This window comes from Scyliorhinus torazame, chromosome 5 (assembly GCF_047496885.1).
Source record: "Scyliorhinus torazame isolate Kashiwa2021f chromosome 5, sScyTor2.1, whole genome shotgun sequence".
Classification (NCBI taxonomy): Eukaryota; Metazoa; Chordata; class Chondrichthyes; order Carcharhiniformes; family Scyliorhinidae; genus Scyliorhinus; species Scyliorhinus torazame.
In genome coordinates this window covers 262,259,890-262,273,181 of record NC_092711.1, presented here as the reverse complement: position 1 = coordinate 262,273,181, position 13,292 = coordinate 262,259,890, and the positions used below count along the sequence as shown (strand labels likewise).

Below are 13,292 nucleotides of genomic sequence, written 5' to 3'. Positions count from 1 at the left end.
CACGCCCTTAAAAAGGGTGTTTTTGGTTTATGGGATTTTGTTTTTGAATTGGAACAGTTAAGGGGGAATTCATTAAGTGTTATACAAACATTACTATAGTTGTGGGGTATCTTCATGTTTGTAAATGATAAAAACTGACTTCCAGTTGCGGCTATGCCTAGGTAGGTCGCACGTTCGGCAGCTCCCGCCGGGAACGGACTTTTGGGCTCTCTAGAGGGGCCCCAACGGCAATTGTTCGACGGCTTCCAGTGTGGGAAGGTGACAGCAAGGTCCCCCCGACATTATATGGATTGGACCAGGAGTGGAGCGGTGAAAAAAGTGATCTTGGAGCAGCGAAAAGTGAGAGGGAGAAAAAACAAGATGGCGGCGGGTGGAGACCAAGCAGCATGGGCGCAGTGGTCGCAGGAGCAGCAGGGGTTTCTTAAACGCTGCTTTGAGGAGCTGAAAACCGAAATTCTGGCGCCAATGAAGGCGGCGATTGAGAAGCAAGTGGAGACCCAGAAGGCCCAAGGGGCGGCAATCCGGGAGGTGCGGCAAAAAGCCTCGGAGAACAAGGACGAGATCTCGGGCCTGGCGGTGAAGGTGGAGGCGCACGAGGCGCTGCACAAGAGGTGGGCGGAAAGATTTGAGGATCTGGAGAATAGGTTGAGAAGGAAGAATCTTCGGATTCTGGGTCTCCCCGAAGGAGTGGAGGGGCCCGATGCTGGGGTATATGTGAGCACGATGCTCAATTCGCTGATGGGCGCGGGAGCCTTCCCAAGGCCTCTGGAGCTAGATGGGGCTCACCGGGTCCTAGCAAGGAGACCCAAGGCCAACGAGCCGCCAAGGGCTGTAGTGGTGAGGTTTCACCGCTTTATGGACAGAGAGTGTGTCCTGAGATGGGCCAAGAAAGAGCGGAGTGGGAGAACACGGAGATCCGAATCTACCAGGACTGGAGTGCAGAGGTGGCTAAGAAGAGAACTGGTTTCAATCGGGCTAAGGCGGTGCTCCATCGAAAGGGGATGAAGTTCGGTATGCTGCAGCCAGCGCGATTGTGGGTCACGTTCCAGGATCGGTACCACTATTTCGAAACGCCTGATGAGGCATGGAGCTTTATACGGACTGAAACGTTGGACTCAAATTGAGGGTTTGTGGTGGGGGAATGTTTACTGTGCATATGGTGTTTATTACATCTAGGGAATGTTCCTTTGGTTTGGGTGCTGGATGGGGATGGGTGAATGGATTTGATGGGGAGACTGTGGGAGTGTGTGGGCGTCGGTGTTGGAGGGGCAGACCCCCACGAAGGAAGAGGGGGAGTGGAGGCCCGGGGATGGGGAATTGGGGTAAGGTCGCAAAAGGAGCTGTGCCAGAGGGGGCGGGGCCGGCTCAGGAAAGCGCGGGCTTTTTCCCGCACTACGGAAGGATGCGAGTGGGGGCCGGGAGGGGATGGGAGGTGCTGGAGAGGAGCGCACACTGACTGCCAGGGAGGGGGAGGGGGGATTCTCACACTGGGGGGGGGGGGGGGGGGGCTCGATGGAATGGCGGGAGAGGCCGGGGTCAGCAGGAGTCAGCTGACTTACGGGAGTGTTATGGGGGGAGCAAATGGGCTAGATGTGGATCTAGCGGGGGTGGGGGGGGGTGGAGGGTTGCTGCTGCATTGGCCAAAGGGGAGCTGGAAGTAGGAGAGGGGGTGGGGGGGGGTGTCGTCTGCCGTCTGGAGGGTGCGGGAGGCGCGGGCATGTGGCTGGCCCCCCAATCCGGCTGATAACGTGGAATGTGAGGGGCCTGAACGGGCCGGTCAAGAGGGCCCGGGTATTCACGTACTTAAAGGGACTGAAGGCAGACGTGGTTATGCTCCAGGAGACACATTTGAAGGTGGCAGATCAGGTTAGGCTGAGAAAGGGATGGGTAGGACAGGTATTCCATTCAGGGCTGGACGCGAAGAACAGAGGGGTTGCAATTCTGGTGGGGAAGCGGGTGTCGTTTGAGGCAATGAATAGTGTAGTGGATAATGGAGGTCGATATGTGATGGTGAGCGGTAGGTTGCAGGGGGTGCGGGTGGTACTGGTAAACATATATGCCGCGAACTGGGATGATGCCGGATTTATGAAACACATGCTGGGTCGGAATCCGGACCTGGAGGTAGGAAGCTTGATAATGGGGGGGGGGGGATTTCAACACGGTGCTGGACCAGCACTGGATCGCTCGAGGTCCAGGACGGGTAAGAGGCCGGCTGCAGCCAAGGTGCTTAGGGGGTTTATGGACCAGATGGGGGGAGTGGATCCATGGAGGTTTGTCAGGCCCCTGGCCAGGGAATTTTCATTCTTTTCCCACGTCCATAGAGCCTAGATAGATTTTTTTATTTTGAGTAGGGCGCTAATCCCGAAAGTGGAGGGAACGGAGTATTCGGCCATAGCCATCTCAGACCACGCCCTGCACTGGGTGGAGCTGGAGTGAGGAGAGGAGAGGGACCAGCGCCCGTGTGGCGCCTTGATGTGGGATTATTGGCGGATGAGGTGGTATGCGGGTGGCTGCAGGGGTGCATTGAAAGATATTTGGAGGCCAATGACAATGGGGAAGTGCAGGTGGGGGTTGTCTGGGAGGCGCTGAAGGCGCTGGTCAGGGGAGAGTTAATCTCCATCAGGGCTCACAGGGAGAAGAGAGAGGGCAGGGAGAGCGAGAGGTTGGTGGGGGAGATCTTAAGGGTGGACAGGAGATATGTAGAGGCCCCAGAGGAGGGACTACTCAGGGAGCGCTGGAACCTCCAGACGGAGTTCGACCTGTTGACCACAGGGAAAGCAGAGGCACAGTGGAGGAAAGCGCAGGGGGCGGCGTATGAGTATGGGGAGAAGGCGAGTCAGATGCTGGCACACCAGCTTCGTAAGAGGGAGGCAGCGAGGGAGATAGGTGGAATTAAGGATAGCGGGGGGAATATGGTGCGGAGTGCAGTGAGAATAAATGAGGTATTTAGGGACTTCTATGGGGATCTGCACAGATCTGAGCCCCCAGCGGGGGAAGAGGGCCTGTTGCTAGTGAGGACTTTCAATAAGGCAAGGGAGGGGGGGGACATTGCCCCGGACAATGTCCGGGGCGCTGATCTCTCTGGTCCTGAAGCGGGACAAGGACCCCCTGCAATGTGGGTCGTATAGACCGATCTCACTCCTCAATGTGGATGCTAAGTTGCTGGCAAAAGCGCTGGCTACGAGAATTGAGGACTGTGTCCCGGGGGTGATTCATGAGGACCAGACGGGATTTGTAAAGGGCAGGCAGCTAAACACTAATGTGCGGAGGCTCCTCAATGTGATTATGATGCCCTCGTTGGAGGGAGAAGAGGAGGTAGTGGCAGCTATGGACGCGGAGAAGGCCTTCGACCGGGTGGAGTAGGAGTATCTTTGGGAAGTGCTGCGGAGGTTTGGGTTCGGGGAGGGGTTCATCAGCTGGGTCAGGTTGCTATATAGAGCCCCGGTGGCGAGTGTGGCTACGAATCGGCGGAGGTCGGAGTACTTTCGGCTGTACCGAGGGACGAGGCAGGGGTGCCCCTTGTCCCCCTTGTTGTTTGCATTGGCAATTGAGCCTCTGGCCATGGCACTAAGGGAGTCCAGGAAATGGAGGGGACTGGTCCGAGGGGGAGAGGAACATCGGGTGTCGCTGTATGCGGACGACCTGTTGCTGTATGTGGCAGATCCAGTGGAGAGGATGGCGGAGGTCATGCAGATCCTAAGGGAGTTTGGGGACTTCTCGGGGTATAAGCTCAATGTAGGGAAAAGTGAGCTCTTTGTGGTGCATCCAGGGAAAGGGGATAGACGACCTGCCGTTGAAGAGGGCGGAAAGGAGCTTTCGGTACTTAGGGATCCAGGTGGCTGGGAGTTGGGGGGCCCTGCACAAGCTCAATTTGACGCGGTTGGTGGAGCAGATGGCGGAGGATTTCAAAAGATGGGATGTGCTGCCACTCTCGCTAGCGGGCAGGGTGCAGTCGGTTAAAATGATGGTCCTCCCGAGGTTTCTCTGTGTGTTCCAGTGCCTTCCCATTATGATTCCCAAGGCCTTTTTCAAACGGGTAGGTAGGAGCATCATGGGTTTCGTGTGGGCAAATAAGACCCCGAGGGTAAAGAGGGTGTTTCTGGAGCGTAGTAGGGACAGGGGAGGGCTGGCTCTGCCGAATTTGTGCGGCTATTATTGGGCTGCCAATGCGGCGATGATCCGTAAGTGGGTAATGGAGGGAGAGGGGGTGGCGTGGAAGAGATTGGAGATGGTGTCCTGTGTGGGCACGAGCCTGAGGGCTCTGGCGACGGCACCGCTGCCGCTCTCGTCGACAAGGTACACCACGAGTCCGGTGGTGGCGGCGATGTTGAAGATCTGGGAGCAGTGGAGACGACACAGGGGCGAGGTGGGAGCCTCGGTTTGGTCCCCGATTCGGGAGAACCATTGGTTCGTCCCGGGAAGGATGGATGGGGGGTTTCGGAGCTGGCATCGGGCAGGGATTAGAAGAATGGGGGACCTGTTTATAGATGGGACGTTTGCGAGCCTAGGGGCACTGGAGGAGAAGTTTGGGTTACCCCTGGGAAATGCTTTCAGGTATATGCAAGTGAGGGCGTTTGTGAGGCGGCAGGTGAGGGAATTCCCGCTGCTCCCGGCACAGGGGCTCAGGACAGGGTGATTTCGGGTGTATGGGTTGGAGAAGGCAGGGTCTCGGCGATCTACCAGGAGCTGAAAGAAGAGGAGGTGGCCTCGGTAGAGGAGTTAAAGGGCAAGTGGGAGGAGGAGCTTGGGGAGGAGATAGATGAGGGTCTGTGGGCTGATGCCGAGTAGGGTTAATTCTTCCTCCTCTTGCACCAGGCTCAGCCTAATACAATTTAAGGTTACTCACAGAGCGCATATGACAGGGGCGAGGTTGAGTAGGTTCTTTGGGGTGGAGGATAGATGTGGGAGGTGCTCAGGAAGCCCGGCGAATCACGTCCACATGTTCTGGTAGTGCCCGGCAATGGATGGGTTTTGGAGGGGTTTCGCGAGGACTATGTCCAAGGTGGTGAAAGTCCAGGTCAAGCCGAGTTGGGGGTAGGCACTATTTGGGGTAACGGACGAGCCGGGAGTGCAGGAGGCGAAAGAGGCCGGTATCCTGGCCTTTGCGTCCCTGGTAGCCCGGCGGAGGATCTTGCTATTATGGAAGGACGCGAAGCCCCCCAGTGTGGAAGCCTGGATAAATGACATGGCAGGGTTCATTAAGCTGGAGAGGATAAAGTTTGCCTTATGAGGGTCTGTGCAGGGGTTCTTCAGGCGGTGGCAATCGTTCCTGGACTATCTTGCGGAGCGTTAGGAGGAGGTCAGCAGCAGCAGCAACCCTAGGGTGGGGGGAGTCTCTTTCGGGGGGGTAATTTGGGTGGGTGGGGGGGCTTCCCTACGGGTACCTTTGAATGTCATATGGGGGGGGTTACTGTATATGGGGAAACCCAATGTATAAGTTTTGACTGTTGTGTTTGTGTTTCTTTCTTTTTGTTATGGGGGGGGGGTTGTTAAAAATTTTGTTGGAAAATTTGAATAAACATATCTTTTTTTTAAAAAGTAAATGATAAAAACTCTTGCTGTGTGTGTTTATATAAATGTTAACTAAGTTCTTAGAATAAAGCTTATTTTGATTAAAGTGTCTCGGAAGACTGTTGAATCACACCTCAAGTGAAGGCTCTTGTGCTCATCCTAGCAAAATTCAACAAAAAGTTATAGTCAGATGAACTCCATAATATACTTTGGAATTTCTAAACCCTGGCCCACAACAGTTCACAGATGCAGCTCCAGCAGCAGTCACTCACCAGGATTCTAGTGCATCGGTGACTAATAACTAATGGTCTGTAACTTCCTCAGAGTGGCAAACATCAGCGGATTGAAAGTGCGCCCTGGCAACATCGGCATGGAATAACTGGTGCGCTGAAAGGTAAGTCACTGCTCTTTTTCACAGCAGTACCTGCCCTGAGGGCAGGTTTAAAGGGCCAATTAAAAGACAAGTGGTTGGTTCAGGCTACCGAGGGGAGGGGGGGGTCGGGGGGTCGGAGCGGCAGTAAGCCCCTTGGGGGAATCGCATATTGGGGGTGGGTAGGGGGGGGGGGCCAGAGCGGCAGTAGGCCCCTTGGGGGAATCGCATATTTCGGGGGGGGGGGGGGGGGGGGAGATCAGGGCAGAACTGGTAGAACCATCCAAAGTTAGCGATTTAAATCGCTGGTTCCCAGCCCAGGGCAAATGTCCAGAGTAAGTTCGCACTTCTGGACAATTGCCAGGTAAACCCTTACTGGGAATTTCTTAGAGGGATTTCCCAGTGCATCATTGGGGTAGCCCCTAAATGCGACACTGGAGAACCAGGAAGTTATGGGTCAATGTGTTAAAGCAAGATAATCCATCCTGCCTGAATATTTCAAGATTTGAATGTACACTTGATCCTCAGTGCTTTTAACTGGAGAAATGCTTTGTAATTAAGGTATGGTAGCCAGTCATTTAATGTTTTTATCCCGAGAAAATAAAACCAAACAAAAGTTGCGGTGAAATGAATCTCCCATGTGCCCCAGTTGATTAATGTGCCGCAATTCAGCCACACAGATCAGAACTCTTCAAACTCAATCAAAGGTTTCTGCTGAATTAGCTGGTCTCAGTTATCATAGCAATACGTTCCTCATGTTATCCTCGAGGACTGGATGGTGTTTTGTCTCTGGGACTGCAGAGGTTTCGCCTTATGATCATCAACTAGTGACATCAGCCATGTGGATACCAGGTGCAAAAAGTATTGATCTCAGCTATTTTTTTTTTTTTTTTTTTAATTATTTTTTTCTATTCTCATGTTGCATCTTCAGTCAACCACATGATTGTCAACAATACAGTTCTTCCTCATTTAATCAATTCCTTGGTGCAAAAATGCTATTTTGCTCAACAGCATGCAGTTCTGTTCAACACACCAAACTTAAATGTACTGAATGGTTAAAACAAATTCCCGTAAATTTATCATTTGTATTCTACAGCAAAAAAAAAAAACTTAGTTAAAGCGACATCGCAATTCTGCTCAACTGCCTCTAATGTTTAATAGATTCAGCACATACTGGATGATCATTTTTATTTGAGCAGTTACTGACATTGTTACATATTTGCAGTCAAGAAACTGCTCACAAACTACCCATACTCAATTAACATTTGCACTCTGTGCGTTAAAAGTTTAATTTGCCATTCTAAGCTTCATCACTTACCCTCCAACTGACATCCTGCAACACCCACCTTTAGTCCCACTTCCTGCAGCACTCGGTTTCAGACCCTCTTCCTGCAGCACCTGCCCACACATAGCTGCAGCTAAATCTTACTGAGCGGTCAGTAAAATAATGCCTCTCCTGCAGCGATACCAAGCAAATGCCACTCACATGAACCTTTCCTGTCCTTCTTCTCCTTTTTGTCGCGATCCTTATCATTCCCAATTTCCTCTCCCATCAACATCCTCTGAAGTTCCTTGCGCTCCTGCTCCTCACGCTCACGTGAAAGCTGCGAGCTTGTTTTCTTATTCTGTAACATGTTTTCAATATTTTTTCCCATTTCCTCAAAATCACTGTCTTCTGCTGAGCTGCTGTCTGTGTCTGTCGAGAGAACTTCTGTTGATGACAGCACTCTGAAAGTAAACAAAGAACATTCTCTGGGATTACACTTGTCAATTTTGTGAAAAATAAGTTTATCAGTTTCAAATGCACCAACAGAATTTCAAACAATGCTATCACCAACCCCATTGGAATTCAGCCCAAACACAATACTAACACTAAAGTTCAGCCCATATCCCTCTTTTGGCATAAGTATGAAGGTGTACTGTAATACTGTTAGAAACTGAACTGACTAATTAGTTATCCTGGGGAAAAGAGTTGGTAGACAGCATTGGCGATATATTTGAGAGACATACTTTGATGTTGGATAGTAAGTCCAGGATAGTAAGTTGGATAGTCTATTTCAAGGCTACACAAAATATTCTGCCATGCAATTGAGCTACAGTTCTTTTCAACTTTTTGCATAAAATGGACAAGCAAAAGGGAGAGTTGTCTTTAAAGTTCTGTCAGTGGCAAGATGGGAGCATGCTTCCAATTTGAAAAATTAGCACAACCCTACATAGAATCATTCTCCAGAATCCTCCACACTTAGGAGTTAGAAGGCTAAAGGATGAACAAACTACAAAATAAAGTCAGGTTTAAAATGCAAGCAGCAGTGTTTGATAAAAGTATGGGTATTTCAGGTATTATTTTACATGCATATCAATGGACACCTATCACATGGTTCCGCAGAAGAAACCATTAAACAGATGGAATTACTTTTCACTGCAAGATGCAACAGTAAAGTCTTCTAACCATTCACTATTTGGAAACTAGATGCATTTGGACCTCGTTTAATTTAAGAGAATGCCAGCAACATCAGGTATTTATAATGTACACTAACACAATTATTCTAGCATTCTTACAAGTGGCTCTAAAGTGTTAGTTGTGATTTTGAGATCCAATTTCAAATGAAATCACCCTTGGCAGGAAACTTGAAAGTCCTGAGAACTCTTTTATTTATTCCAACACTAACTTATAGAATCACCACAGCACAGAAGATGACCATTTGGCCCATTTGCCCATGCTGGCTCTCCCAAGGAGCAATTCACAGACTGCCACTCCCCCACCCTCTCCCCACATCCTTGCACATTCCTCCTTTTTCGATAGTTAAAAAATGTGGAAAAAGTTACGGCACAGAAAGAGGCAACTCTGTCCATCGTTTCTGTGCCGGCTGAGCAATGAGCTAACCAGCCAACTTCCATTTTCCAACAATTGGTCCATAGGCCTGTAGGTTACGGAACATTAGGAGCGTATCCAGAAGCCTTTTAAATGAGGGTTCCTATCTCAACTACCCTCTCAGGCAGTGAGTTCCATACCCCTATTGCCCTCTGGATTTTTTCATCTCCCCTCTAATCCTTCTACAAATCACCTTAAATCCGTTAGCCACTGATTTAGGTCCTTCCCGTTCACTCTATCCAGACCTCTCTCAACCCTGTAACACCTTGATTAAATATCCCCTCAGCCTCCTCCCTTCCAAGGAAAACAATCCTAGCCTATCCTATCTTTCCTCATAGCTGCAAATTCCCAATCCTGGCAATATCCTTGTAAATCTTTTCTTGATCTTCACTACTTTAACTACATCCTTTTTGTAAGAGGTAACCAAACTACACAGAATTCAAGTTATGACCTAATTTGTGTTGTATATCGCCCCAGCCTAACATCCCTGCTCTGACACCCTATGCCTCAACTAATAAAGGAAAGTATTGTATATGTCTTCTTAACCACCTTATTAGCCTGTCCTGCTACCTTCAGGGATCGATGGACTTGCACTCCGTGGTACCTCATTTTCTCCAGACCTCTCAGTATCCTCCCATTTCCTGTGCATTCCTTTGCTTTGTCTGACCATTCCAAAGACATCACCTCACACTTTTCCAGGTTGAATTCTGTTTGCCACTTTTCTGCCCTCCTGACCAACCCATTGATAGCTTCCTGGGGTCGACAACTTCCCTCCTCAGTATCGGTCAATTTTTGTGCCATCTGCAAACTCTGATCATGCTCCATATCTTGAAGCCCAAGACATTAATATACAGTGCAAAAAGCAGGGACCTAGTATTCAACCCCAGGAACTCGATTAAAAACAGCCTTCCAGTCACAAAACACACATCAAACATTAATTTTTTTTTCTGCCACTGAGCCAGTTTTGATCCAGCTTGCGATATTCCCTTGGATCCCATGGCCTTTATGTCTTGTAAATCAGTCTGTGGTGGTCTCTATGTGTGCATGTACACAAGAGGTTAATGTGTCAACAGTAGCACCACATGATCACTAGAGGGCCGGACCAACAGGGGTATAAAAGGCAGCCACATTGGGGCTCTCTCTCTCTTGGGTGCACGGTGATCAAAGCAACAGCAGACTAGTTTAGATAGCGAGTGGAGTTACGTATAGTTACCACAGTTAGATCTTGTTAACCTTATCATTGGTATCAAAGTTAGAGTAAAGAGCTCATGTAAATATTGTTGTAGTTACTCAATAAACCTTTTGTTACTACTGGAAGAGTTCGAATCTTCTTCATCGGGATTCAGAATACCTCACCACTAACCAAGGATTGAGTAGCACATGTTACCTACCACACAGGTAACAAAACATGGTACCAGTTGAGTGGCTTTCACAGAACTAGTTAGATTAGGTTAGACAAAAAGAGAAGAAAAAGAGAAGACTGGACATTCGACTGTGGAAGACTTCGCAGCAAATGGATCCTTGACGACTAACTATGGGACTCATTGGACCTCTATGGCAGCTGGAAACAACCGGTAATTTAAGTTATGACTGGAAAAGATTTGAACAGATATTCCAAATATTTATCGCAGCTAATGATTTAAGCACGGTCTCCAACGCACCGAAAATAGCACTACTACTCTCAATTGGAGGGCATGAAGCTAGATAAATCTATAATTGCTTTAATTACGTAGAATGTGAAGACGACACCAAAATAGAAGTAATACTCAAAAAATATGATAAAACACTGTAAGAGTCACTCTGGTGAGATGCTGGAAAGATTTAACAATTGTCATAAATGCCAGAGAAATGGAGGGTCCATCACTGATTTTGTTACAAATCTCAAGTTAATACCACAAGGCTGTGATTATGCTGATTTTAGAGACACTGTGATAATGAATCAATTAATTTCTGGACGAACTGATAAAAATTTGAGGGAAGAACTATCACAAAATAAGCATCTAATTCTAGAAACTGCTATACAAAAATGCTTTGCTTATGAACAAAAACAAAATCAATACTGTAAGTCTTTACAAACACAGAATCAGTGTTTAGAAAACAAAATCGCTAAAAACGGCGCCAGAATTTACCACGAGGCAGAGGCAGGATTTCACTCGATGCAACAGCTCTTTTTGATTGGCAGCCATCCCTAAAAGACGCAAACCGGCAAAAGTGTTTTGCGCATGCGCAATAGCGCACAGTACCGGAAACTCGAATTGCACATGCGCAATCGATCCTACGCATGACGTTAGAGGACCAGGACCTCGGCCACTTAAAAGAGAAATGCACGAAAATGAACAAAAAGAAATTTAAAGTTGCAAAACCCAATTTTCTTACCTCAAAAGACAGAACAATGCCCGAACTTACACCAGCAGTTGAAAATAACTTCCACAACACCCTGGAACAAGCAGTCTGCACCACCCAAAGTGACGAGTACAATGGAAAATCCGAAACAAAGAAGATGATTTGTTAATTGAACATGAAGAGAACGATAACAACTCCGAAACAAAATTGGATGATTTGTCTATCGAGCAATACACACAATACTGCTCAGACATGGCTGAGTTATTCGGATAAGCTGATCGCATCATCAGCAACAAGGTTGAAAAGCTCAACACTACTCTTCTCATGGTAGATGAATCCAATACCATGGTGCCATGGCAGATCGTCGATACATTGGATGACAGCAATACCCAAGACGAAGACGACGCCACACAGAGAGCACAGAATGTCTCAGTTGAGAGAGCACAGATTGACTCTACAGCGATAACACTGCACGACTCCACAAAGAGAGCGATGACAGACTCCGCAGAGAGAGCGATGACAGACTCCACAGAGAGAGCGATGACAGACTCCACAGAAAGAGCGACACAAGCCTCCATACAGAGAGCGATGCAAGCCTCCACAAAGAGAGCTACGCAAGCGTCCACAGACAGCTCGGTGAGAGACTCAAAAATGTAAGCAAGCAAACACTGCATAGCAAACGCCATGCATGAACAAGACCATGAAGATCTATCAAGCTTACTTGAGCCACCGGAAGAAGACTATGAAAGTCTACCCAGCTCATTGAACCAACAAAAAGACACTGAATGTCAACCAACTGTATGTGAGACAAGTGACGAAGAAATCACAATTCACATACAGGATGTGCAGGATCACAGCGAGACTGACAGATCTCAGCTCGTCTGCACAGAAGCACTCAACAATCAGAGGAGGGCTACTCATGGGTCCAGAGAGACCACGTCAAATGAAATCGTGAACATTTTGACTCTAAAAGAGGAGCACCAAGAGTCCAGAGAGACCACATCAATAGAAATCCTGAAGATTTTGACTCCAGAAGAGGAGCACCAAGAAACCAAAGGTGATTCAAATGAACCAGAAATAACTCCAGAAGAGGAGCACAAAGAGATCACAGATGATTCAAGTGAACCAGAAATGACTCTAGAAGAGAAGTACCAAGGAAGCAAAGAGGAGGAATCAAATCCACCACAAATGACTGATGTCACCAACATCAATGCAACATCAGATCATTCTCACAATTCTCAAGAAGAAATGCTCAATGTAACAGATACCACAAAGGACACCGACACCAATAACTGTGACAATGACTCACATCATCCAAACGGAACACTCATTGAGCGGAACAGCAACAACGAAAACTATATGCAGCGCAACAAGAACAACAACAAACACAACAAGAAGCATAACAAAAACAGAAACAACGAGCATGACGAAAACAAAAACAAGAACGACAACGAAAACGACCAAGACAGAAACGACAACAATGAAACAACGACCTGCACAACATGGTACAACTCTGCACATGAAGGACAATGCTACAGCTGCAAAGCAATGGCAAGTGTACAAACATATCATGGCATGGCAACAAATCTCACAAATTCACATTTGCTCCACAACAAACAAGCAAACTAGCTGTCAAGAAAGATGACATGCAGAATCACTACCACAAACACAAGAAAAAGTCCAGGTTAGACAACAAAGATGTAACACTGAATCGCTACCACAAGCATTAAAAAAAAGCATAAATCAGACAACAAACTGATTCGACCATTCAAATACCTCATTGATGACTTCTTGGTTACTTAAACACAGGAACACTGATGATGTTCACAAAGAAATAACAACATCAACATCACCACTTCAACAACAGAAGACGAAAGCAACTCGACAGAACAAACTCAAAGTATGGACTCACAAATTTTTTTTTTTTTAAATTAAGACTGGACTCATAAAATATTCATTGGCATTGTATAATCGTCAAGATCATCACAACTTGTACGTAACATAATTTATCTATCTATTTTACGCAAGCAAAAAACAAAAACTTAAGAGACTAAATGTATTAACATTTGACGGACTAACTCATTGATTTTCTGTAATGCATTTGTAAGCTGCATCCATTATGGTTTGTTCAATTTTCTTTACAACATACAGAAAGTACGTAACACAAAAAAAGGGGGATGTGGTGATCTCTATGCG

At 47.6% G+C, this 13,292-nt stretch overlaps 1 protein-coding gene across 4 annotated transcripts in view; it reads right to left on the bottom strand.

The window, feature by feature from the left end:
• taf1 (TAF1 RNA polymerase II, TATA box binding protein (TBP)-associated factor) overlaps positions 1-13,292 on the bottom strand; it is a 222,772-nt gene that overhangs the window by 88,128 nt on the left and 121,352 nt on the right. For all 4 annotated transcript variants that reach the window (XM_072505461.1, XM_072505464.1, XM_072505462.1 and 1 more), the window contains one exon: positions 7,368-7,609. In XM_072505461.1, the coding sequence (XP_072361562.1) occupies positions 7,368-7,609 (242 nt within the window). The remainder of the gene's footprint in view (positions 1-7,367; positions 7,610-13,292) is intronic.